Source organism: Acipenser ruthenus, chromosome 7, assembly GCF_902713425.1.
Source record: "Acipenser ruthenus chromosome 7, fAciRut3.2 maternal haplotype, whole genome shotgun sequence".
Classification (NCBI taxonomy): domain Eukaryota; kingdom Metazoa; phylum Chordata; class Actinopteri; order Acipenseriformes; family Acipenseridae; genus Acipenser; species Acipenser ruthenus.
In genome coordinates this window covers 13,909,079-13,937,012 of record NC_081195.1, presented here as the reverse complement: position 1 = coordinate 13,937,012, position 27,934 = coordinate 13,909,079, and the positions used below count along the sequence as shown (strand labels likewise).

The 27,934-nt window shown below is 37.1% G+C and overlaps 1 protein-coding gene across 2 annotated transcripts; it reads left to right on the top strand.

The window, feature by feature from the left end:
* The first annotated feature begins 176 nt into the window (after positions 1–176).
* On the top strand, positions 177–27,773 carry LOC117415476 (protein FRA10AC1-like). 2 transcript variants are annotated; one of them, XM_034025906.3, is made up of 14 exons: positions 177–446; positions 2,939–3,018; positions 3,999–4,094; positions 4,436–4,481; positions 6,860–6,936; positions 9,662–9,745; positions 10,688–10,772; positions 11,516–11,561; positions 20,157–20,270; positions 21,906–21,948; positions 22,285–22,409; positions 23,338–23,385; positions 23,558–23,642; positions 23,812–27,773. In XM_034025906.3, the coding sequence occupies exons 1-14, from the start codon at positions 414–416 to the stop codon at positions 23,852–23,854; spliced, it is 1,005 nt and encodes a 334-aa protein (XP_033881797.3). In that variant the 5' UTR covers positions 177–413; the 3' UTR covers positions 23,855–27,773. The 2 variants fall into 2 exon arrangements, with proteins under 2 accessions (XP_033881797.3, XP_033881796.3); XM_034025905.3 differs by having other exon boundaries at positions 178–446; positions 23,335–23,385.
* The last annotated feature ends 161 nt before the right edge of the window (positions 27,774–27,934 follow it).

Genomic DNA, 27,934 nt, shown 5'->3' with positions numbered 1-27,934 from the left:
AATGATGTAAAAATATGTAGCCCTACGACATGAAAAATAAGACCACAGTATCAAGCACCCAGTAAACGGCACCGCTGGCATGATAGCGGGATCAGTTCGTCTTTCCTTGCGATGTATAGGAGTTCTGAGTTACCTTAAAATACGTCATAGGAACGGGCAAAATATAGTCGCCCCCCCCCCACCCCGTAACAGATACACTGTTTTTAATTTCATATTTGACACTTCTGCAACTGAAGTATATCGGCCAGACTGCTTAAATAACACTTAAAAAAGCTATACCTTTCTTTTCTTACACACTGGAGAAAAAGACATTTACATTACATTTAGAAACATCTGCCTCCTTCGCCTTCCTTCCAAAGTCGCTGCCTTTTGACGCCATCGAATCGCTGCTGAAACTGGAGCGTAGTGAAACTATGGACAACAACAGATCACTGAATCTTGTAAAGGTAGACGCGGTTATTAATACAAAGACCAGCTTTCTAAATGTCTAAACGTTGTATGAAGCAGTTTTCTTTGTACAACACATGGAATAGATGTACGCTTTCAAAATACGCTGCCGAGTCTCAGTATCAACCAGTCAAATATTACTCTGTGTGTGTGTATATATACAATATCTACTCCCACCCTAATTACAGTATCACTTCTGGTATATAAAGCAATTATTTTTGTAACTCTAAAACGTGTATGTGTGTCAGACCTTAACGTTTTACAGGTACAAGAAAAGTATAGTTTTACCTGTTCCACCCAATGTTGGCCACATCACAGCGATATCGATCGGGATATAGTAAAAGGTAAAATAATACGTTTCAAGATCAAGTTGTAAACAGTGCATGGTGCTCTAATTGCAGACCTGTTACCTGCGATGCACTTCTGCTGGCTATGTCTCACATGAGCAGTTTTGAAAAGCTCAAATGTTAATCTAGGTTTGAAGTGTGGAAAGAGTTAAACTAAGATTTTAGTTTAAAATGTGTAACTTGAAAACACGACCTTTGTGTTATGTACATGCTAACATCGGTTATTTTAATAGGGGGCTGTATTGGTAAACGTTTGTCGTAGGTCTGATTGCTTAGTATAGCACTTAAAAAAAAAAAAAAAAATGGAACATATGGATTTGTTCATCCCTAAGTTTTTTAAATGGTTCAGATGCATATTTTTAAGAGCTGACAAGGGGTCAACCAAATCTAATGAAAATAATGTAGCCCCTGTGCTGTATATAAAATCCAAAGCACAATATGTCACTGTTGTCTAAAAGGCCGTGTGCTGTGCATCAAATATGGAGCTCCTTTGAAAAATGCTCAGCTCTGCAGGTAAGATGTAATGGTATAATTGTATTTATTGCTTTTAGCAAGTGCTCTCTGTTGTGCAGCACATCAATCATTTAAAAAGCCAGAAGGTTACATGATGATTTATAGATTGAGAGCATCAATAGGCATGTTTTTTTTCTGATTAATGTGTCATTTATATAAAGGCTGTGGATTCAGTTATACTAATGTAATATTTAAAGATAAGCATGTTTTCTTTTTGGGTATTTTATCAATAGACCCCATTGTTTGGATTTCCCAAGATTCAAGTTTTAATAACAAAACACATCCCCTTAATTTTCGATTATGGTTTACTATATGCAAAAGCACTAATAGAAATCCATTAGTAGGTGTTGATGATAGTTTAAATGTTCTATGGAAAACCACAGTGATTTCTAATAAAAAGCAGTCTGCTGTTTTAAATAACAAAACTAGTTACAGGTTCATTCAAAACAGAATTGAGTATTTTTCAGTGGTAATATGTACTGTATTTAAATTATTAATGTTAATAATAAATATAGGCTCTATAATTGATTATTAAATGGGTTTACAGTTCCTTTACAAATATTAAGTAAAACTTAGTGCATGGATAGAATCATCCGAGAATCATTCTGTCCTGCTGCTCAGAAGGTCACCATTTTGATGGTCCATCCTTGCTGGTAAATTTGAAACCTTGAAGTGTGGTGTTTAGTTTCTCAAGCTTGCTGAGGTAGTTTTAATATATATGAGCAGATTCTGCTTATTTTGTTTGTTGTAGCTTGCAGTGCACATTATGTTTTTTTCCCTACATTATTTCCAACAGCTAAATGATGAACTAAGGTAGAAAAATCATTCTGCACTTAGGAGGAAAAACTGTGTGGACAGCTGAGTAACACACATTTAAGCTTATTTTACACTTTAAACCAAGCTGATGATAACCTGGTACCTTTCAAATGCGTATACTGTACCATAACATAACTTTTTGGGAAGCTGTTTGTATAGAGGTGGTCATGTGATACTTTGGAACTACTTTTACGGCATTGATTGATTGGTTTAGACTGTAGAGCAGAATGGTCTTAACATGACAAACAGCTACTTGAAAGAACACCATGTGCCCAGAATAGTATTACAAATAGGTAGGCCACAGCTAGTAAATCATTTCGAGAATATAAACCATTCACCCTGTTCCGGGAAAATACATGTCACATTAGTATAGTAGGGTGGCACGGTGGCGTAATGGTTAGCGCTGCTGCCTCACAGCGCCAGGGTCCTGGGTTTGAATACGGCCTAGGGTACTGTTTGTGTGGAGTTTGCATGTTCTCCCCATGTTCGCGTGGGTTTTCTCCGGGTACTCCGGTTTCCTCCCACAGTCCAAAGACATGCTGTCCAGGTTGATTGGTCACTCTAAATTGCCGTGTGTGTGTGTGTGGTGCCCTGCAATGGACTGGCATCCCGTCCAGGGTGTAGTCTCGCCTTGCGCCCTGTGTATGCCAGGTTAGGCTCCGGCTCACCGCAACCCTGTAAAGGAGTAAGCGGTTAATGATAATGGATGGATGGATGGATTAGTATAGTATGTTTCACCCCTCATAACTTCAGCATCACAAATCTAAACTGAAATAGGGTGGCAGTTTTGAAATGCTATTTATAATGTGTTCCAGGTGCATGGTGTTGGGGGTTATGACTCAGACTTTAGCGATGATGAAATTCAAGAAGAAACATCTGACCAGAAAAAGAAAAGGTATGTTAAGAAAGAGTTACACTTAATTAATTAGCATTCTGTAAAGCTACATTGTAGACTCAGCTCAGTTTTATAAGACAGTGGAAAACTCCGATTGTAAGTCTTTCAAGTGATGAAAACTACTGGCAGCTGTGATGTATAGTAATCCATATCACTTGCCATTGAAGCGTTAGAGTATTTGAAGCCATCCAAGCTACAGTAGTTATTTGTTGTATTTTTTGTTATTGAGGTCTATTCACTTGATTTAAAATGTGACCGGTCTCAATAGTGCCACTATGTACAGGGATGTTGTTTTCATATGGTACACAAAAGGGTATATTGTAGTGATCTGAACAGCATAATGTGACAAATCGTCAAGCTGGGAGGTGGAAGGTGAGTGCTTTAAAAAAACAAGTCGCTCTAGAGAGCTTCTTTTGAGGAGGGACGTGCTTAAAAAAAAAAGGTCTCCCTTGATTAGTCATGTGATGTTTTTTTTGACTGTGAAGCCATTAGCTTGGGCACTGTGTCATGTCTGCTGTTTCTGATATCCTTAGAAATGGACTACCAATATCTTATCAGCACATTTTTATAACTGCATTACCTATAATTCAGAATTACATCTTTAGTACTGTCTATCATTATGCTCCAATGCTTTTACCAGGAGCATTTATGCAGAAAATCTGTACTAAAACATCCTTTTAAAATAACAAAATAATGGCTGTATGTGCCATAGAGAATGTACCACAATGTACTTTTGGACAATGTTCCACAAATGTAACTGTGCCGTTTCTTTGAGTGGAGTTCTGATCCAAATGTCACTGTGAGGCAATGATTTGTGGTTGGAGGTTCAGGCATCATAGATTTTGGATAACTATCTTCCATTTCTACATAAGTTTATGTAATTTTTGTTCATTGATAGCTATTGTTATATGTATAATAAAAACATAGATTAGATGCTGTTTAATTTGGCTAATTTGTTTATGTTTTCAATTATTTTTTAGGATACGTAAAGATGACCCTCTGCTCCAAAAGGCATTTCAGAAAGGAAAGCATGTTAAGTTGGTCCACAAGCATCTCGCAGCTCAAGAATGGGATAGGTGTGTAAATATTTACGGGTTGCAACTTAGGATCTGAATAAGCAAAATATACAGGACGTTTACACTACCTGAAGCAAGATTAACTTGGGTAAGGCGTCTGAGTATGAATCTCTGAACTCGGAAGCCAGGTGCTGCAGCCTGTTGAGCTATTCAGGGAAAATAAATGTTGACTCCCTGTACAGTGTGTTGAACAGAATGCAGGCCATAGTGGCAACAGGTCTGAAGAGCATATACAGTACTGTTCAAAAGTTCAGCCACATACGTATTTTTAGAAGTATTTTATACTATAACCTATAACATTGTGTTACATGGGAACTTAATGCATATTTTCTTTTTTACAGGGAAGAGGCAAGAAACAGGCGGCATCACTTGATTTCAATGAATGCTGTATCCTTTAAGTTCCTTCTTGTTGTCCTGAGTTGCAATGTACACATCTCAATGGTCAAGCCAGCTGCTTAATATGGCTTCAGATGGATATCGATAAGGTATAAAGCATTCAAGCTTATACAAACAGTAATAGTCAAGCTGCCATGGTGGTAGACACACAGGTGCCTCTGGAGGGTGAAACTTCAGTCAGCAGGAACGTTTTTTGTTAGTTTAAATTAGACACTGTGGGGCAGGCTGTCTGTCTAGAGATACGCCTTTACTCGTTAGACATGAATGCAAAAGGGTTTATTTTAATTCTTAGTTTTTTCTATGACTGTTGTCCCCTTTTGAAAGCTGCTGTAGAATTAAAACCCTACGGAAACATTGTTTTCTTCTAAAATAGGCTTGGCATGGGTTTAATCTGTAGAGAGATTTTATAAAATGCACAACAAGATAACTGCTTATAGGACCTTTACATTATACAGTAGTTATCTCAGGGAAAATGATTTATGCTAAGGCCAAGGGACAACAAAAGGGGCAGATGGAACAGAGTGTGAAATCCCATATATTACTTGGAAAAATATATTTGTCTGCTTTTGTAATTGAATGTTTAATCCTCATTTTTGACAGCCTGCTTGTCTCTCTTCATCTTCTGTGGATTACACACTTTCAATAACTGAATGTTTGTGGAACTTGTCACTGTTCTGCATGTAGGTTGATGGTTTTATGCTGTAGACCCCTTATAAAAGTTGACCTCAGTAAAAGCACAGCAGTGTAATAAAGCATGGTAAAGAATGGTTAAAATGGTTAAGATTGGGGGATGATAGCCCGATTGGAAAGTTTAGGTCTGGGTTGTACAGTTGTTAGGATTATACATACAGGTGCAGTACCATACACTGTGGTACTTGAGCAAGCTTACGCATAGGGGTAACAGTGGTTAAAAAAAATAAAAATAAAAAAAGCTCTAAATTGTAGAGTTAGACAATTTCTTTTCACAAACATTTTCTAGTTTTAGGTGCTCTGCCTCTTAAACCACAGTGATCAAAAAACAGGACAAGAAAAGTAGAATTAACAGTTTGACGTGAGCCTTTTAGTATGTTTTGGCCCTTCCAGCTAAGGGATCGCTCTCCAAAGCCTAAACAGCTTATGTGCTTTGTAACACAAATATTGTGCCTCAGAAGTACTACAGTTACATTTGTTTTACGTTAAACGTTGACAAATGCAAAATATGGTTTAAATAATTTTTTTTCCCTTTATGTTACTTTATGTGCAATTTTTAAATGATGACTTCATTTCCTGTAATTTTGTGTTACTGTAAACAGTTGTTTGAAGTCGATTTAAAACGAAATAACAGAGTTTAGCTTCATCTTGAAACTTTAATAACTCTTTTGGACCCAGGCACCCCATTGTCTACTTTACATGGTGAACAATTTATGTGTGCGTGTGTCCGCTGGTTTTTATTCAGTTTCTTTTTTAGGAAAATGTCCCATTTTTGTTTTTAGCAGCAAACTGGTTTACATTAGCCAGTAGGGATTCTCTAAAAGGTACAGAAAGCAGTACTGTGGCTCCTAACAGCAGTGCAGGTTACATTTTGAATGGTTTTCTGTATTCAGGTCATTTGTTCCTGCTGGAGTCATAAGATATTTCAGCTCTTGGTTTTGTACAGTGACATGACACAGTGGTCTTATATTGAGTTGTTTCTGGCTAAGTTTTATACCTTTACATTGGATTATTCCTCACATTGATTGTGACCTCTGGTTATGAGGTGGTTAAGTGAGAAATACATACCATAAATACAAGGACTGTCCAAAACGTTTTAGGAGTATTACTATGCAGGACAGCCGCTATAAGATCGTTACCCTTATTAAAAATGTGCATGGATTAATCTACCTATTAATCAACTAATGCCCATAGATTAACCAATCAAAAATGGTAATTGAGTGACAGCCCCAGAACTTTTGCTACAAAAGATTTTTCCTAAAATTCTTTGTTTTCGAGAAATTTCTAGAAATTATCAATTTCCGTTGGGGTATGTAAACTTTTGACTACAAGTGTGTGTGTGTGTGTGTGTGTGTGTGTGTGTGTGTGTGTGTGTGTGTGTGTGTGTGTGTATTACAAAATATAATTGTAATGGAGTTTAAAAGCTATTCAGTAAAATCAAAGGTGACAGCAGATGTTTTGGGAAGACAGCTGGTTATGCCGTCTATGTAATGTGAATGTTTTTTGGAGTTCTAAATAGAAACAGATGTGATGTGTTACTTTAATGCTGTATCTTCTGCCTTCTAAAACTATACTGGGGATCCCTTGTTTATGTTCGTGATCAAGTGTGCAGTAAAGGCACAAATTATAGTGCTCTGTTCTAACCTTTTGTGGCTTTGTCCTTAATCAGTTCCCTGCAGTATGACAGACACAAAAAGTTTGTCAGTGACTATATATTGTTTTATGGTGGCAAGGAGGAGGACTTTAAGCGCTCCATGTAAGTACATTTAATAACACAATATCCCCCAGTGGCTGTACAGGGTGAGTTATACAGTCAGGGAGCGCAGATGCATGACATGGCTGTGAGAAGTCAGGGAGCATCACATTGACAATTGGCAAGAGGCAATTGGCTTGGCGGTGTCACAGTTATAGAACCGATCAGATTCTTTCTCACTCCCTTTGGATGCCCAAAGAATAATCATTGGAACAAAACACTGTTGTTACAGCAGTCCATTTAGCAACAATCCAAATCTATTGGTTATTAAGTGGTTAATAATTGCATTTACCCTCTGAAGTGCACACGGCCATATGAATCAAAACCCTATTAAACTTCAAATACCTCATTTATTATTGATACATATATCTTCAATTTTCAATGCTAATTATGTATAGCCACAGGTCTCATTCTGTCATAAGGTTTCAAGTCTTAGACAATCTGTGATGACTATTAAAGCTGGCTAGCAGTAAAGTAATTGGAAGGGTGAAGGGTTAAATAAAAATCAATCAATCAATCTTTATTTTATATAGTGCCTTTCATAGTGGACCACCATCACAAAGCACTTTGCACGATGCAGTAACAACAAGAAAATCCATAATACTTTAAATAGAGAAATACATAATACATGATATACAGTAAAAAAAAAACAATGCATAATACATTAAATACAGTGGAAAGTGCATAATACATGATAGTAGCATAATACATGAAATAGTAGCAGTAGCACAGCAGCTAATAGCAGATATCAGGCTTAAAGAGCATGGAAAGCAAGAGAGAACAGGTGGGTCTTGAGAGTTGGTTTAAAGTGAGCGACAGTGGGAGCATCATGCACCAAAGCTGGGAGAGAGTTCCAAAGACTCTGAGCCATGAAGCTAAACGAGCGTTCTCCAAGTGTGGTGCACTTTTGCTTGGGGATAACAAGCAGGTCAGGGCAGGGACATAGCGGGTCAGCAGGTTCAGGAGGTACTTGGCACCTGTGTGATGAAGGGCATTGTAGGTGAGCAGGAGAGTTTTGAAAATAATCCTGAACTTTACAGGTAGCCAATGCAGCTGGGCAAGACGGGGATGATGTGATCACGTTTTTTACGTCTGTTAAGGAATGTAAAAATAGACTAACTATTGTGTACTATTCTGTACCAGCTGGGCAACTGATTTGATAGGGCAGCAGTGAGGAGTAGTGGTTAGGGCTCTGGACTCTTGACCGGAGGGTCGTGGGTTTAATCCCTGGTAGGGGACACTGCTGCTGTACCCTTGAGCAAGGTACTTTACCTAGATTGCTCCAGTAAAAACCCAACTGTATAAATGGGTAATTGTGTGTAAAAATAATGTGATATCTTGTAACAATTGTAAGTCACCCTGGATAAGGGCGTCTGCTAAGAAATAAATAATAATAATAATAATTTGTCAACATTATGTATAATAACAAAACAAAATATGCTAATTGCATTATTGGAATTAAACAGCCAAATTCAGCAATGTATTCTTTGAGACTCCTCTAGTAATCATTTGAAAACAGGTAGGGAACCCAAAGATTTTTTTTTTTGCCTTTTGCCTGATGAAAATTGTTCTTTTTATTAAATGCTGTTGCTTGGCAACAGTCACCATGCTGTCCTTTGTCTGTGGTTAGGGGAATGTAAGTCGGCCATGCACTGCCACTGTTTGTAACGGCTGTTAATTTGACATTTATAAAGGGAAATACGAAACAAAATAAGAGCGTAGTTTTCAACTGCGTCTGGTTTTACTTAGTATTTACTCAAGCTCATTTTGGTAAGCAAGACAGACCCATTCCAGGTTACTTAGTAGGTATAAAAAAGTAATCATAACCAGAAAGGCAGATCAATCTAGCTGTCTGACCTCTTAAAAAAACACACCCAACCACTGAAAATGAAGTAGCGTGACATGTCTTAATAGTGTAAGTACTGAATTAAGAAAAAGTTCTTGTTAAAACAAGTTAAACACAATAATACTATATCATTTAACAGTAATTATGTTGATAATACCAGAACTCTGTACATAGCCGCATGATAAATCATGTCTCTTCATGACATCCTGGTGACTTCTTAAAACTCACAACTTCAAGATGTACCTGTGGTCCTCAGTATGGCTCTCAAACATGTTACCTCTCTTCAGCTGGTACACCAGAGTGTAAGCGTTTACCTGTCCCCCTGCAACACTCTTCCCTTAGTGGAGGTACGATTTACAGTACATCAGTAAGAAATACAGTATGCAATGTTGCAGAAGGACAGGTTAATGGTTCCCCTCTGGTGTAAGCCATACATGTTTGAGAGCTCTATAAAGGTCACAGGAGTGCTTTTAACTTCTATGTTTTAAAAAGCCACCAGAATGCAATGACTGAAATAGTAAATGATATACAAAAGTGATTCTGTTTAAGAAAACTGTGTTATTTCATACCCTTAACAAGTTGCTCTTTAACATCGAGATTTATCTATTTGGCCTTCAACATTTTGAATCTCTGCCTTTATGTTGCAATTTAATTATTGAAGTGTTTGCTTCTTTTCATTTCACTGCCCCACATTGCAGTAGCAGATACAGTTCATTGAGTTACTGTTTCTTATTAATAATTCAGAAAGCTGTTAACGTGCTAGATGGTTCTGAAGTGTATTTTTAACAGTGGCTGTCCTAAAGTATGGCCTTTTAAAGTCTCAAGAGAGGATACACACAGTATTTGATTTATGCGCTGTATGTTTCCATCTCATATTTTCAGTGAAAAAGACAAAACAGATGTGGATGTGATCAAGGAAAACCATCGGTTCCTATGGAGAGAGGAAGATGAAGACGATATGACTTGGTAAAGTGTAGCTGTAACCTGCACGGGAATTTACTGCAGATAAATTGCGTGTAGGATGCCTCTAACGGGACTAATTATTGGAGTAAATCTTTCCACCCTGCTTACAGTGCATTACCCGCAGACATGTATTTTTAGAAGCCTTTCTTTCTCCATATCTCATTCGAATAAACAGATCAATGCAAGTCTTCTAAGCACTTCTGTTTCAAATGTCCAGCTGTGCTTTCACAAAACAGTTAAAAAGAAGACAGGTGTTGGAACGAAGCAAGTTTTCGACAGCAAGGTCTTGTCTTTTTTCCAAATCTGCTACTTTTAATCAAAAAGGGAAGAACACCTGTGCCTGCCATACTGTATAGTCAAGCAAATAAGTGCATGGGCTTTTACTTGGGTTTACTGTGAAAATGCAGTAACCCCCTTGGTTTCATATGCAAGCCCTTGCGCCTGTCTCTGAGTATAAGTGCCCTGTAGTTCAAATTTGAAAATGCAAGGTGTAGGGTTAGCATGGTAAGTTGTGTTAGTAAAATTGATAAGACAATACTTAAAACTTAAATTGCGTATAAGCTCACCCCCCGGCATAAGCGCCTACGCATATTTGCATAGTTATACAGTAGCTTTGCATTCTGGCTGCCCATATTCCATGTCTTTTGAACCTTCCTTATCTTAGAGTTGATATATGTATCAGGCAGTTTTATTTTAAATTCTAGAGTCTTACTGAAACAACTATAACTTATGACACAGTTTATCCGTTGTCGCTTTGACCTGGCTGCTGTTAAATGTGCATTCTTTTTTTAAACTATATTTTAAATACACAGATTGATTGTCTTTGTACATAATAGTAATCATGTACTCCATAATCAGAAACCAAAAAGTTAAAAGCTTTTTTTGCCGTTTCATTGTTATTATTTTTTTAAAACAAGGCTATTACTCTATTTACTGTATCTCCAGGGAGCAAAATCTGGCAAAGAAATACTATGATAAATTATTCAAAGAATACTGCATTGCTGATCTGGGCAGATATAAAGAAAACAAGGTATGTATGTCAAGTTCCGACCTTGCATGTCTACCATCTTGAAATAATGAAACCCTAAATGCTTGCATACAAATTAAATGACTGCTGAGATAATTACCAAGTTTGCAATAGCTTTATAGCATTTATTGCATTTCAAGATGTTGTGTTCAATCTATAAAACTATGAACAGTGGAATTTATGGTTACCGGTACTTTCTGAATAACGGCAGTGTCACTGTGCAGTAACAGGCAGTGTTGTGTGATGCACTACTGTTACAGATTCTGGCATCCGTTAGTGAGATGAGAAGAGGTTAAAGTCACTCTAGTGACGAATGCAGACCAGCCTCGCTCTTCTGCATAGTACTTAAGATGCTCGCTTGCAGTTTTACACCATTGTTTGATTTTCATTCCATAACAATTGCAGGGTTTTAAGTATCATTTTACACTGAATATACATTTTACCAGGGGATTATACATGTTATTTCATCAGCGAAAAGTCAGTGAACAAACAATAAATGGTAAAACTAGAAAAAATAAATGCAAATAACAATAATTTGTTTGTTCCACCGAGCTTTAAAAAGATAATTTGATTGTCTGTGGATTGATTTTGAATACTATTGTTTTTGTACAGACAGTGATAGCATTAGCCTAGCCCATTTGCTTTCTTGTAGAATCAGACATTTCTTACATAAAGTGATCATATGCGATGTTGCTTTGCCAATTCACTATGTTTTTTTTTTATTTTTTTTAAAATTTTTATAACAGTTTGGTTTCAGATGGCAAGTGGAGAAGGAGGTTGTTTCAGGAAAAGGTAAAAATCTGCTATTTTCCAAGCTTAATTTTCAGGTGACTTAAACTTGTATTCATTTTTCCAATCATTCAGTTTCATGTTTTAATAACTAGTTATATGTTAAAAATGGAAAGATATTCTCAATATTGATTATTATGTTAGCAGGATGGTCTACCTGATAACATATTTTATTTTGGAAAAAAGGGCATTGAATTCCCTTCTTTAAATTGTAAGGGATGGTGAAAACCTGTAAAATAAAATAAAGAGCACTGCTGGGATATGAGGTAATCCTTAGAGAATTTAAGGGTAATTGACCACAACTATAATGCGAACAAGATCTCTTGGGTTATTTAAGGACAAAATAGGATTGTAAACTTGGTTCCTTTTCTGCAAAGGAGAATCCGCCCCGAACCAATATGTCATCCGCAAGCCCATAAAATCTCTGTGTATTATTCTTTCATGTCGCTTCTTTTTGTTTCGGCCTCTCAGTCAAGCGCTGGGAGGCCGAAACGGGAGTTGACCGCTTAGAGCTTGGAGGTAGGGCTGCCCTCAGCCACGGATTCCCTAAGGTTTCCCCCTAAAAAATAAAAAATGTGAGTAGGGGGTTTTTCCTTACCAGAGTGCTGAGCGGTTCGTATTTAGTTCTGTGGGGTGAGTGGTCGGGTTGGAGAGGCTGGGCTCTCTCCTCCAGCACAGTCATGCTCTGGGGGACGGGCCGTGTCTCAGCTGCTGATTTTCATTAATTTCAGTATTTGGGGGATAGGTGGCACGGCGCCACTTTGGAGCGTGTTAATTATTTATTATTATTCATTCATGGTTTGGCAGCCTCGTCTTTTCGGGGGAAGGTGGCCACAGCCACTTCCTATCTGCGGCACTGGGATGCATGTAACTTTTCGTGTTTTTCCAGCCGGCCTCATGCAGGTAGCCGTCGGTCACCCACGGATGAGGTCTCCGGCCAAACGTATCTTTCGCTCGGGCCCTGACTGCCCACCACAGTCATCGGACCCTGAGCGCCCTTCACAGTTCATAAATCATCTGCAATTGCAATCATCATCATTCATTCATTGCCATTCATTCATTGCCATTCATTCATAGCGGATTCACCGTGCTGAAAGATAGAATCTATCTATAATCCAGGGAAACCTGGAGGAGTTGACATGAACTTGATTTTTATTCCAATTATCAGTAAGTACATTGGTTCCCATGAGGACTGGCAGATAATTGATTATTTAGTGTATTGATTATATAGTGTTGCTCTTTAATAAAATACCTAATAAACATTTAATAACAACACACATTTTTTTGTCCAAAATTAAAATGAACAATACTAAGTTTAGTACAGTCTTAATCAAAGGTAACAACACCCATTCAGTGTATGTTTATTTTCATTTGGTATGCCCTCCTTTGGATTTATCACAGCTAGTCACAAATTGTCATAGCATTACATGCTTTTTTGCACCTTTCTTAGCGTACCAGTTTCAGCTGCTTTGTATTTGAAGTCTGTCTTTTCACCAACGTCTTTAACTTGATCCAGCAATCCTTGTTTGGATTCAGAACTGGTGACCTGAGCAATAGAACAAGAACCTTGATGTTTCCTCCCCAGAGCTAAAACATTAGATTACAACACTGTATATCAGTTATAAACAATACAGTAACATATTAATAAATGTCTTAAGATTAGAAGGGCACTGTGGAAGGGTGGTGGGCAATACACTGACACAGGAGACAGAACTTTATTTGTAACGCCGCTCTGATTTATTTTTACCCGCAGAGGGCGCTGTTGTCCGGCAATAGAGCTTCTGCTCGCTCGTTTGTCGTCCTATAGGGGCCGAGCTGAGGGAACAACAGAGCGTTATTTTATAGGCCCAGCAATCCCCCAAGGCCCGCCTCACAACCATTCAGAGAGAGGGTGAAACCACACACCCTCGTCCCACCTCTCCGTGTCATTGCCATGACTGACAGGCGGATCTTACGGGGTGCTGCCCTCTTCCTGCAGAACCATGCATGCGCCAGACAGTCAGCATAGATCTCCCCTGTTACAGGCACAAATGCTATTATTATACAAAATAAGACACTATATGTCCTTCTGTAGAAAGGACTGCCAAAGTAATATGTTGCTTGTGATCTCAGTCCATATGGACAGTACTGCAATGTATTATTATTATTATTATTTATTTCTTAGCAGACGCCCTTATCCAGGGCGACTTACAATTGTTACAAGATATCACATTATACATTATTTCACATTATTTTTACATACAATTACCCATTTATACAGTTGGGTTTTTACTGGAGCAATCTAGGTAAAGTACCTTGCTCAAGGGTACAACAGCAGTGTCCCCCACTGGGGATTGAACCCACAACCCTCCAGTCAAGAGTCCAGAGCCCTAACCACTACTCCACACTGCTGCAATGTAAAGCATCTAATGAAGTTCAGTTAGTGAGATGCATTCACAATTATGAGTAGAATTGGGCCACATTTTTTTCTGGATCACAATCAACCACATTACTTTTTATTTAGTATTTAGGATTTAATTTTTGGAAAACAAACTGTACAGCAGTATAAGGCTCAAGTAACCACCGGAGGGAGCTAAATAACTGTAAATGGATGTTTGAGTTGTTTTTGTTTTTAAAAGTCTGACATGTCAGCACTGAAGTTTGTTCAATATATGACTGTAGGATTTATCAAGATCAGCTGATTGTAGTATCTATGAGAGACAAGCATACTGGCATGCTGCATATATTCATGAAGTTTGGGGATTTGCTTACACCCACTCGCCTTCAACACATTGTATCTCCTAAACTATTTACTGTTTGCTGTAAGCCTTTGGAAACTAGGAACTGAGTGTCGTGGTAGTCCTTGGAATTGAACTGCTGAAATATTGATAGATGGTCTCTGTCAAATGTGACACAATAAACTTGTCCAGATCATGTTTCCTACAAAGGAAACTAACAGTTCAAAGGCTGGCCAAAATATAACATTTCCATCTATCTCTTTACTCCAATTACGTTTCTAATCCATTAAGCAGAGCAGAAGACAATAACATAATCATACTACTGCTGTACTTTGGGATATAGCCTTTATCCCTTCTTAATAGTTATTATCCTAATAAATACCTAATTCACGTAGCTAGTCGTGAACTGAGTAAAAGGATTGCTGTGCAAACTAATGCAAAGCCAACAGTTTTTGCAGTTAGGTGGGATTTAGTTGTTTTTTTCTGGAAGTTTGAATTGTGCTATTTGATTAAATTGCACCATAAAACAAGAAAATAACTACGGTCATAAAGCTGCACTGTTATAGAACGTTTTTTTTTTTGTTTGTTTGTTTTGTTTTAATTGTATCTGCTCACCTGGTCACATAATGAATAGTAAATGACAGGGTCATGGTATTAGATGGTTCTTTATAGGTGTACACAGTGAGCGGTTTGATATTGCAGAAACTGCGAAGGAGAATTCTCTCTCGACCTGAGGAAATTATATTATGTGATCATCCCAGTTTTGCAAATCTAATTAAGTAAATGACTGACTCCCAAGCGTTTTTCATAAATTATTGAAAAAGCTATCCTCTTGGAGATATAATTAGCTTATATGCTTCAGAATATTAAAAAAGCACATATGGATATTGCTGTAAAGGATATTTTACTTTGATTTTCTTTCAAATCCTCTGCTGTGCCAAAGCAGGGATTTAAAACTAGGCTTTCCAGATATAATCCAGAGTTTGAGGCTTTATCTTTCTGTGATTTAAGATAGTTTGAAGCTGAGCTAGCATTAACTACAACTAATAAAATAATAGCTTTGGTTGTGGGACATATTTGCACATTTTTTTAACCCCTAAATAGATGAATTTTGTTAAAAAGAAATCGAAATTACCATGTTCTGGGTGGTTATAAAGTCAGTAGGTTATTTTGGACAAAAATAATAATTCCTAACCGATTTAAATCTGTCAAGAGATGGTGCATGTCCCTGTGAAAATACTGCCTTGCGATGTTCTCATAAACCCATTCAATGGAGACTACCAAGTGGCAAAGAATTAAATGCAATACTAGCCTAGTCACCATTACAAAATACTGCAGCACCCCAAACCAGCACAGGATTTTAATTTTTTTTGTAGGTCAGAGCATGTGGAAAGTATATTTCTACATGTACAAATACTGTGAGTAGAGATAATAAAATGTTTTTCATGATACTGATAGCTGATTTACAGGTTGTATAGGGAACCCCCACACCAAATGTATAGTACGTCAGTGCCACAATGAGATGATGCGATCACCATTAAGACTCAGCCTGCAGAGATTACATTAAGAAGTTTCGTCACTCTCCTTGCGTTGTTTTTTTTTTTTTAAACTGTACAGCTGTTTTACAGCTTACCAACATACGTTTGTTTTTAAGATTAGTGATTAGCTACGTTTCGTATGTGGGGATCCTCACCTCAAACAAATAGTACATCATTGCTAGAATTAGCTAATTGGCTGGGGAGAACGTTAATCCCATGGTACTACTCATGCATTTAACACAATAAATTCATTAGTAGTCAAGACGCCTTACTATGCAATATTGTAACTTTTACTAAAGCCTCATTTTAATTTAATTTTCATTCTATTTAATGTTGAACTTCAAGTTATATAAACCTCTTCTTACATTAATAAATGCTGTGAAAATATGTAGTGCTTATTTAAACCCATAAAATGTCTATGGTTGAATTTTGTAGGGAACCAGTGGTGCCTAGGTTTGTACAATGTGTCTACTTTCTGATTGCTGATAGCCTATGCATATTTAGTATGCTGATTATCAGTGCTCTTTATGCAGTCGAATGAAATGTGCTGAATAATGTTACATTAACATATTCAATTACATAGTTAACTTTAAATAAAATATCTAAATTATGTTCAGATTTATTTTTTATTTTTTTATTTTAAATTATGTCTCAGTGCTAAAATTCTAGGTGATGCAAATCTTTGCCATAGCTATACTCCCAAGTAGTTTCTTGCTAACTGGAATTCATTACTTTCATTAAATATTGTTTATTGTCAGCTGAAATCAACTGTTTTTGCAACACCCAATGAGATAGCATTGTGCCATTATGCAACATTTCTAGCTGAACTGTTTACGAAATTAGAAAGGTCATAGTCCACCCTCTCAGCCATGTTTTGAATAAGAGAATTTCATTCACATTGCATGATTAGAAAATTGAACTTTGCTGTTTTATAAATATTGGTCAGAGGTAGTTTTCCATTACTGTGTTACTGAATCTCATTCTGGATTCTTTTAATTAAAGTATTATAATTTTTAATTTATTTAACAATTTAATTAACAATGGTACACTGTCACTGAATATCGGTACTGCTGTTTGGTCAAAACAGCATCTGCTTCTTTACAACATAATGTACAGTACTGTGCTTTTGGAAATAGAGCACATTGAAAAGGTGGGGGTGTATACAAGTGTTTTTTTTAGTTTAAAGTGTTTGTTTTGTTTCTGGTTACATTAAATGACGTGAGTATTTTTGTGTAAAAACAATTTTTTCGGGAGGTTTTCATAATGTCTATTTATAAAGTACACAGAGGCCTCAGTACATTTTATTTGGCTTTTGCGCTTTCTTTGCACATCTTGTGCTGTAGCACATTACTACAGCATCTACAATATGCAAACAAAGCATGAATGATATTGCAGGGTTTGTAATTTATTTGAACCAAACCATAAAATTATAAAACCCAATCCCCTTAATACATGACTTTTATTCCCCAACTGAAAGAAATAACAGACCTCTTGTGCTTTTTGACTTGTAATAAAGTTAAAGGTTTAATTTCAACTGGCAGCTGTGTTATGGTTGCTTTAAGCATTAGCTTAGAGGTAGTTTTACTTGGGGGACCTGAAGTATCTGAGGACACGAACCACCTATTACTTAGCAGCTTATGACAGAACTTGTTGAGAAATAATCTTTTGTAAGATTCAGATGATGATACTGGTGGTAGGCATGGGAGTGCACAGGACAAGTATTGCATCGTCAAGTTTTTAGAGTTAATTTTGTTCCAGTAAATACATCTCAAGAAAACTGTGGCAATGACCTTAACCCTTGATTCTTAACACCTACCATATGGTAGGTTGTTAATGATGTAAGCGACTATTCTAAACATACTTCTTACACTGTACAACAGCAACTTATTTTTTCATTTTACTTCACGTTTACAAACCATTTTACAAGTGCAGTTATCCTTAAAAAAATAATATTTTGCCCTTAAAAAGTACCTATATGTAAAGTACCTAATGAGACAAAGCATAGAAAAGTAAAGAAACGCTCAAATAAGTGTGATATAGAATAACATGGGAAAACAAAGATGTACATTCCATTTTACTGTGGCAACTCATGTTTTTTTTTTTTCATTTTTCTTGTTATATGTTTATTTATTAATAGTCAAAATATGAAGTTTAACATTTGTGAATAGTAAACACTTGGTATATTGTAACATGCAAGCTCGTGTTTCTTAAAACTGTGTAAGAACATTATTGGGAATTCAAATGTTATTCTTGCAACAACTTTCAAAGCAACCAGCAATGACAGCTGCTGGCTGCTGTGGGGCCACCTTGCACAGTTTCTACAGGTGAAAGGGGTCATTCTCTGGGCTTTATCTGCTAGTGTTGACAGAGGGACGTTACATGGCTAGTTTATATTTACATATGAGACCACGTGAATCCGGTCAGATTGACCAGCAGTAGTTATCCAGCAATATCATTTTGAAAGATAGGTGAAGGGTGAATGCCTTGTGGCAGTGTATTAATCTGCAGCAGCATCTAGCTTGAACCGGTTGTAGGATTTGACAGCTGATTTAAACCACAAGTCTGACCCTACTTGAAGGAGGCAAATTAAATAAACATTTTGAAATCGCAATATTTACAATCACATTATACTTTAAAGTCTAGTTATTTATACAGTGTTGGAATTAAGTCACTTAGAGTATATCCACACATGCTGTGGCTTACTTAGCCAAAATAGAGTTCTGAATTTTGGTACTGGTACAGAACAAGCCATGGAGAATTCAATAACAAAATAGAGAAAAATTGCCCAGGTCACAAGATTAATTAACCACCACCAGTTGTACAATGCTGCCCGTACTCACAGTTTACCGTGAGATACGCACAAATGGGCATCAACAGCGCCCTCTATGGACAATTTGTGTTTTGCATCATTTAGTTCCTCATGGCTTGTTGTGCAACTACACAAATGCACTCATCAAAGCATGTCAGTACACCCTAAGCCAGGAGAGAACAATATACCTTTCTTGTGAAGCAAATGGTGGTGGAGGCCCATATGTGTGACCGCTTCCTCTCAATACATCTTGAATATCCTGTATTAATCCTACGGTAGTTAAATCCATGCTGTTATTGACCAGATTAAGGATAGTGCTAAATCAATACAGGAGTTTCAGGAAAGAAAGCCCAGTAAGTCTGTCACAGCATCAGGAGACCTTTTTAGATCAACCCTTACCTTTTATGAAAAACATTTAGTGACATCAGGGTAGCAACTGCATACACAGTAACACTAACATACAAACCACCACAAGGTCATTTCTGTGTCAACATTTGGGAATCAGGTTTAATTAGACTGTAACTGTCTACAGTTGTGGGTCTCTCTCAAGTACATTCATGTTAAGAATTATTAAAGAGTAACTTTTTTGTTACTGTTTCTATGTCTTTTTATATCTGAGTTCTTATTTCAGTTACTCAAATATTCTGTTTTTTATTACTTGATATTAACTTTGTTATGGTTCAGGAGCTGTTCTTCAGTTCTGGATACATTATGTAGGCTGTATTCGTAACTACTATCACCATCTAGTGCACAGAAGTGTATTGCCATCAAAACAGAAGGAAACTTGTGGTAGATCACTGGGTGACACTGACGCTTACATTTATAAACACACTGGCTGATCTAACCTGCGTTACACACAGAGGTGAAAGTAAGCCGGCAGGGCCAGATACTATGTATCTGTAAAACAAGGTCATTTTATATTTTGATTTATCAAAACGAATGTTTAGGCTACATCATTTTTTCTTTACTGTCTCCCGGCTTCTTCTTGGTTGTACGGTTGCTATTGATGTTTAAGCAAAATAACTCCAAGTCACTCGGATCATGTTCATGTGATTGGGGGGTGATCGCCATGGTAACCATCACTCTTGCAGCAAGCAACGCTGACTGCAAAAGGGGGTTCAGCATACCTGTCAACATTGAGTTTTCAAAATAATGGAGCTTTTGTAAACTGAAGTCTTAGTGGCCTAAATTGAATACAACTGTTCCACTCTATTATTTGGTAGAATGATAGACTGTGATACGTTGCGCCTTAATTGCTTTTAAAAAGGAAAAATATGAAACAGAAAGTCACTTCTTTGTTACATATATCTATAGCAAGCAAGTAGAACAGAATAGGAGCTCCTGAAGTCAGGTGAAAGCACTTTAACACAGACACAGAAAAACAAAACACTGCACTAGGTAATTGCAGTAAGAACCACACACTAATTGCAAACATCATTAAAAGGTGAAAATGTAAAGCTTACACTTTAACTATATGAATACATTTGCTGCCACCATACTGAGTATATTAAAATATACCTACATTCTTTTTCAGGCCAGTTCTTCTGTGGAAACAAGAACTGTGATACGAAGGAAGGTCTGAAAAGCTGGGAGGTGAACTTTGGCTACATTGAACAAGGGGAGAAGAGGAACGCCCTTGTAAAACTGCGTAAGTCAGGCTTCCAATCGAGACAGATCGGGCCTGCAGGTCTATACTATTGTTTAGTCTAATTCAAGGCCTGTGCAGATAATCCTGTTACTATTAATGCTTTCTGTTGGAGGAAATCTCATTAGTGTGTGACCTGATTATGGCACCATTGTTTCTTGAAAGCCAGTGTTGCTGTTTATATATATATATATATATATATATGTATGTATGTATATATTGTGATAAAGCAAAGGGTGTGGTTATAGATGGTAAATACATCAGGGCTGAGGTTTTGACAGCACTTTCTAAATGGCAGCAGGGAAAGGACTACAAGTCACAAAATGGCCACCCTCAGCACACTACAATTCCCACAATGCAAGGTACCCAGGGTGTGGTAGCCACACCTGCCCCAAATTAGACATAATCATCCACCTATAAAAGGGCTTGGTCACAGCACGGAAAGGAGAGGAGTACAAGGTGTGAGAGAGAGAATAAAAAGTGCTGGTAAGAGTTACTGATTTAAAACAAAAAGGAAAAAAAGAAGACTACAATTCTGTGTATGACTTGGACTGTTTTGACCACCCTTCTGGTGGATTAACCTGGATTTTGTATGAGAACCTGAACTGTGTTTGAACCCTATATTGATTATCACCTAAGGCTTTGGATTGTCCAATAAAAATACAGGCACCACCCTGTTAAACCAAACTGACAGTCTTGTGGTTACTGTTGATCTCACAGAGGAGTGGGAACAGAGTAAAAATATACTACAGTTGAGTGTATTTGTTACAATATGTATATATATATATATATAGTTTTGGTGGATATTAAAGCATGCTGACCGCAATGTATGAGTTGCAAGGATATATTTGCCGTGCTGATTACTTAAAATGTATAGAGTAGGCTTGGATCTGGGCTTGAAATATCCTGTTACTAAAATAGTTTTGGTTTTAAAGTTACTTGTAAAAATTAATACACACTATGTTTCATAGCTTCACACTTGCATATATATTTTTTTTAATGTATTTTGTTTGTGATGGGAATATCTTGAATTAAATGCATTCTTCTGTTGAATGGGGTGGGTGTGCGTTGATGTTTTAGAAGCTTGTGTGAAAGTCCTGGTTTACTATCTCCCTTTAACTGAATAAGACTGGTGTGCTTTAGGGGGGTAACCAAAATGCCATTCATGTGTGAGCTACTGAAAGCAGTCTTGGTATAACAAACAAAGTGCCAGCGTTTTCACTTGATGATCCTTCACCAAATCCGGACCCTTTCCAGTATATTTCTGTTTTTGTAATGTTCTCCTGACACATACAACAGATCTGTCTTACTGGGACTTCTGAAACACATTTCTGTGTTCTGATTGGAACTAGTCTTGAACTACCTAATGTTACCTTGTATAAGGTAGTCCAAGAGTAGTGCTAACCATCCCATTGTGGTTTAATCCGTACTGCTATTACCCAGACCTGGTAGTCACTGGTCAAGTCTAAAGTTTTACAACGAAACAAATAAAATCTAAGCTGCTGGTGAAACAACTGTTCCATACTGATATATTTTCCAAGAACTAAGAAGATATTTTAAATGATGTAAATATATTACAGCATTGAATCAAATGCAGGTTTATTTGGCCTTCACATATTTTTTACATTTACTTTTCAGGACTGTGTCCAGAATGTTCCTACAAATTAAACTTCCATCACAGGTAAGAGAGACCTTTGGTTGAGTTGACATCCAGGTGAGGGCCATGGTGTTGATTGGATTAATTTGACATTCCAATAGAAACAATTGAATAAACGGCTGCTTGAAAAGGGAACAAATTGAGATCATTTTGTTGTGTGGACACTTACAATGGTCAGTACGTTATTGTGAGAACTCCAAAGAATACTAGCTGCTGTGGGTGGCTCAGTAATGGCACATTTCCCTCATGGCTAGAACTAAACCAGTGTGAATATACAAACAAACCTAAAACATGGCTCTTCTTTGTTGAGATGGGGTTATTGGTCTTCAGATTGAAAATAAACCTGTTCTTGTGATAAAGGAGGAAAGAAGTTAAACCAAAGAAGAGGCAGAGAACAGAGGACGGTGAAGATGAACCACTGTCAAAAAAATCCAAATTATCAGTGACCAAGAAACACAGAAGCAAGGGGAAAAGAAAAGGAAAAGGTAAAGGCAATGGATCATTGGAAAGAAGAAAAAACTGTTAAACAATGAGCCCTAAAGGTCCTGTTTTTAAGTGCACTTGCAAAGATACATTTCTTGAGTGCACTAAAAAAAAAAAGATAGTTGCTAAAAGGAGCAGTTCAATTATTGTTCTGAATTGTTTACTTCTTGTTTTATGGTGTAAACTTATTTTGGTCTCTGAAAAGTTGTTTTCAAAATATGACCCAAATAGTGCTGGGACCAAACGGCATTCTGCATTACATTCAAATCTTGGACAATGTGACCTTTGAACTCTGCCAGCCCCACATAGATTAGACTGCACTTTGAATGGAAAGAGAATGGTTATCTGGACAAGCTCAAAGGAAGTTCAAAGCTAGGCAAAGACAGATTTAGAGAAAAATCCTAATAACAATATTGGAGCACCAGGACCCAGAATCACTAAAACTGATGGCATGCACCATAAAAAAGTTACTTATTCTAAATATCCAAGCTTATAGGTGTGTGACTATATATAGCATTGTGTGACTATATATAGCATAACTTTACTAAATGAGAGAGAGAGAATGTATTGAGATCAGCTTTAAGAGTTACTGCACAGTAGCTTCTCACACATAGGTAAAAACAACCCTGAAAGAGACAAGTAGCAATACAGTCATAATCACCTTCACTACTGTACACTGAGCTATTCTATAACATTGTATCTGAAACATACCTGCAACAGAAACAGCGCTGCTTGTGTTTTTCTTCAACATCTTAAGTTTACATTGACCACTTCAAAGTTATGTACAGTATTTCAATTGCATAAAGACATGCATGCAAACATGTACTATGACAATGGCAAGGACAGTATGGAAGGGAATATATTTTACTTTCATATAGTGTTTTAGAGACCTACTTTTTTTTTTAAAATGACACTTTTTTTCTTTAGCAGAACGTCATTCACCTAGAAGTTCAGAGGACTCGGACACATCTGATGGAGGTACACATACTCTATTCATGATACATTTTCTTCTGTTTCAATGCACATGTGTTGTGGAACATCTAGATTCCCAACAGCCAACTTTGTTCAATTATATTCGTAATTTGTACTAATCATGAGCCAGTCAGATATAGAGAAATGCATGACTTCACTTTACTATTCTGGAATACAGATTCTGACAACGGTGATGAAACACAAGGCCCCTCTGATGCAGACTATTGGAAAGGTCCGGCGCCAAGTATAGACGAGAAAACAAGGTTGGTAAAATGTATTTCCCTTTTCTGTTAATGGAAACCTTGACTTGATCCATTACATGAGCTGGCAAATGGATTTGTGGGACTATACCTATAAAATGGAGAGAAAAGTGTTATTTTTTTCATCACCAAGTCATGTGTCTAATGAGTCTTCACTATTTCTACCCCACAGGGAAGAAGAGTTTGATGACTATTTTCAAGATATGTTTCTTTGACTCACTGGCCCTTGTATCGGAACAAAGGTGTGCAGTTAATTCAAAGTAGGGAAGGGTGAAGAAGCCCCCAAGAACCAAATGTTGGTGTTAATATGTACTCTGACATCTTTGTGATTTTCTTTCTAACAAATGCCCTTGAATCCCCGTGGCTAACTACCCGTTGCTAACTATCCTTGGCACCAACAGACCCAGTGATACCATGTGTTGAATGTTCAGAAAAAAAAATCCCTATGGAATTACATATTTTTATGCTTTTTTTACGCTACGTTTTAACATTGTTGTCCTGTTTCTTCTTATCCTGCCTCTCATGCCACCTTGGAAATAAATCATTGGAAACCCATGAAAAAATAGTGTACAGTGCCTTGCATAAGTATTCACCCCCCTTGGACTTTTTCACATTTTGTAGTGTTACAACCTGGAATTAAAATGGATTTAATTTGGATTTTTACCATTTGATTTACACAACATACTTAACACTTTGAAGGTGCAAAATATTTTTTATTGTGACACAAAAGTTAATTAAACAAAAAAAAAATACATTTGTTGGTTGCATAAGTATTCACCCCCGAGTCAATACCTAGTAGAAGCACCTTTGGCAGCAATTACAGCTGTGAGTCTTTTTGGGTAAGTCTCTACCAGCTTTGCACATGTGGATCCTGCAATTTTTGCCTATTCTTGGCAAAATTGCTCAAGCACTGTCAAGTTGGATGGGGACCGTTGGTGAACACCAATTTTCAAGTCTTGCCACAGATTCTCAGTCAGATTGAGGTCTGGGCTTTGACTGGGCCATTCTAAGACATTCAGGTTCTTGTTTTTAAGCCACTCCAGTGTAGCTTTGGCTGTGTGTTTAGGGTCATTGTCCTGCTGGAAGGTGAACCTCTGCCCCAGTCCCAGGTCTCTTGCAGACTGAAACAGGTTTTCCTCTAGAATTTCCCTGTATTTGGCTCCATCCATCTTGCCCTCAATCCTGACCAGTTTCCCAGTCCCTGCCGATGAAAAGCATCCCCATAACATGGTGCTGCCACCACCATGCTTCACCGTGGGGATGGTGTTCTCGGGGTGATGAGCAGTGTTGGCTTTGCGCCACACACAGCGTTTTGCGCCAAGGCCAAAAAGTTCAATTTTGGTCATATCATACCAGAGAACCTTTTTCCACATGTTTGCTGTGTCTCCCACATGCCTTTTGGCAAAATCCAAATGGGATTTAATATGGGTTTTTTTCAGCAATGGCTTTCTTCTCGCCACTCTTCCGTAAAGCCCAGCTTTGTGGAGCATCTGGGTTATAGTTGTCCCATGGACGGTTTCTCCCATCTCAGCTGTGGATCTCTCCAGCTCCTTCAGAGTTACCATTGGCCTCTTGGTTGCTTCTCTGACTAATGCCCTCCTTACCTGGTCAATGAGTTTTGGTGGACGGCCTTCTCTAGGCAGAGTCGCGGTTGTGCCATATTCTTTCCATGTTTTAATAATGGATTTAACGGTGCTCTGGGGGATGTTCAAAGTTTGGGATATTTTTTTATAACCCAACCCTGATTGGTGCTTCTCCAGAACTTTATCCCGGACTTGTTTTGATAGCTCCTTGGTCTTCATGATGCTGTTTGTTTAGATATGCTCTCTAACAAACTCTGGGGCCTTCCAGAAACAGGTATTTAATCTGAGATCATGTGACACTTTAATTGCACACAGGTGGACTCCATTCAACTAATTATGTGACTTCTGAAAGCAATTGGTTGCACCAGAGCTTATTTAGGGGTGTCACAGCAAAGGGGGTGAATACTTATGCAATCAAGACTTTTCAATTTTATATTTGTAAATAATTTTGAAAAATATGTAGATTTTTTTTTTCCCCACTTCGAAATTATGGACTATTTTGTGTAGATCAGTGACAAAAAATCCTAATTTAAATCCATTTTAATTCCAGGTTGTAACACTACAAAATGTGGAAAAGTCCAAGGGGGGTGAATACTTATGCAAGGCACTGTAGTTTCTACTAAATGTTTTCCTCTCGACAGTCCAGATGTGATATTTATTAGACCTCTGCGAGGTACAGACAGTATGTTGGATTAATTGAAAAGTAAAATAAAAAAAGGACAGACGCAGTAAACTAACAAATTAGTTATCAGGCTAAACATTATGCTGTTCATAATTTTCTAACCCATTTTCACTTAAAGATTTTATTTCTCAGAGAAAGAATTATCCGTTTTAGTGTCTACAGTCTTTGGAGGTTTTATTAAATTATAATTAGTTTTGTGGTCTTGGAAGCTTGTGTTTTAAAATAATATATTGGTCGAATACAAAATGTTCTACCGCGATTAATCCTGAGATTTACATTTTTGTTAATCTTGGTTTTAATCGCATATTTAATTGATACAATTACTGCATCCAAATCATTTGTTGTTTTATTATTATTATTATTATTATTATTATTATTATTATTATTATTATTATTATCCAGAAAACAACCCTGTTTTCCTAGTTCTGGATTCTCTTTATAGTTTTATATTTATTTACAATCCAGCATTGAACTGATGTTTTTCATTGTTGTTTTAATAATAATAATAATAATTATTATTATTATTATTATTATTGAAAATGTGCTTTTATTAATAACTTGAAATTGCCTAAATAAAACAAAACATTCACTGAGTAACGTTTATATCCTCCATAATTGTAAATTATATTGTTGTTGAAGCTGACACCCTGGGATCCTTCAAGAAGCTGCTTGATGAGATTCTGGGATCAATAAGATACTAACAACCAAACAAGCAAGATGGGCTAAATGGCCTCCTCTCGTTTGTAAACTTTCTTATGTTCTTATATTCTTTATTTTTTTATTAAAGTGCAGGCTTCAAAACAGCTGTAAACAATTAGACATTTCTTGGTTTATCTGATACATTCTGACCTGTACTTCAGTGTAGTGGCCTAGCACTCAGCACTGGCTAGGAGTTAACACAGGCTCATTGAAAAAAACTAAAATGTGCTACTTGCCAAGCCACTGTGATGGTCTCTAAAAATGATCCAAAGGGACTCTGTATAACTTTGACCTTTGTGTTTTCCTTTGTTTTTTTATTGCAAGTAAGAAATGTATTGTATCAAACACCGAACACATATTCAAACAGACGCTATTGCTGTTAATAAAATGCAGACACGGTAATAAACAGATATTGCTGCTCTAGAGTGCAAAGAAGAGCGATCAGAATTATCCTGGGTTTAAAAGGCATCTATTCAGTCTTGAACAAAGAAGACTAGGCTGTGATCTGATTCAAGCATTCAAAATTCTAAAAGGTATTGACAATGTCAACTTTTTCGACCTGAAAAAAGAAACAAGTACCAGGGGTCACAAATCGAGATTAGATAGGGGAATTCAGAACAGAAAATAGGAGGCACTTTTTTACACAGAGAATTGTGAGGGTCTGGAACCAACTCCCCAGTAATGTTGTTGAAGCTGACACCCTGGGATCCTTCAAGAAGCTGCTTGATGAGATTCTGGGATCAATAAGATACTAACAACCAAACAAGCAAGATGGGCTAAATGGCCTTCTCTCGTTTGTAAACTTTCTTATGTTCTTATGTTTAAAAATAAATGTGGTTATTGAAAGAAAACAAAGGTACAATGTTAACGGGTCTGCAGTCGGTAGCTGTCCAGCAGCACTGGTTATACTTATAGTATCATACTTGATTCATGGCGATCCTGAATTTGTAAGAGTACTCTGTCGAAACGGACGGGTTTCATCTGTTGTTGTATTGTTGATGTCTGTAGCAGAAAAAAACTACTAGAGTGTATTTTGATAAGTGAAAGCATGTTTAGCACGCAAGTGGTACAGCAGACTAGATGCACATCTGTGATACTGGAACTCACTTTGACAGTAGATACAAGTAACCCTCTTTCTATCCAATGAACCATCAGAAAGTTTTTTTTTTTTTTTAAATAAACATCCTTCAGGTCCTTCAGTTTGAGTGCTTTGCTACATAATGCGGTTCACTGACTAATTTTATATTCAAACGATGAGTACGCGCTTTTAATCCTGGCATGCTCTAAAATGGTGCCGCAGGAAATGAATTACGACACGCTAAAAGAGAGAC

Bases quoted from the DNA above. Each gene is read 5' to 3' on its own strand.
- LOC117415476 (XM_034025905.3), top strand. From the start codon at position 414: ATGGACAACAACAGATCACTGAATCTTGTAAAG. The intron at 4,482-6,859 runs GTATCCTTTAAG...AGTTCCCTGCAG, and splicing joins ACTTGATTTCAATGAATGCT to TATGACAGACACAAAAAGTT. The intron at 6,937-9,661 runs GTAAGTACATTT...TCATATTTTCAG, and splicing joins GAGGACTTTAAGCGCTCCAT to TGAAAAAGACAAAACAGATG.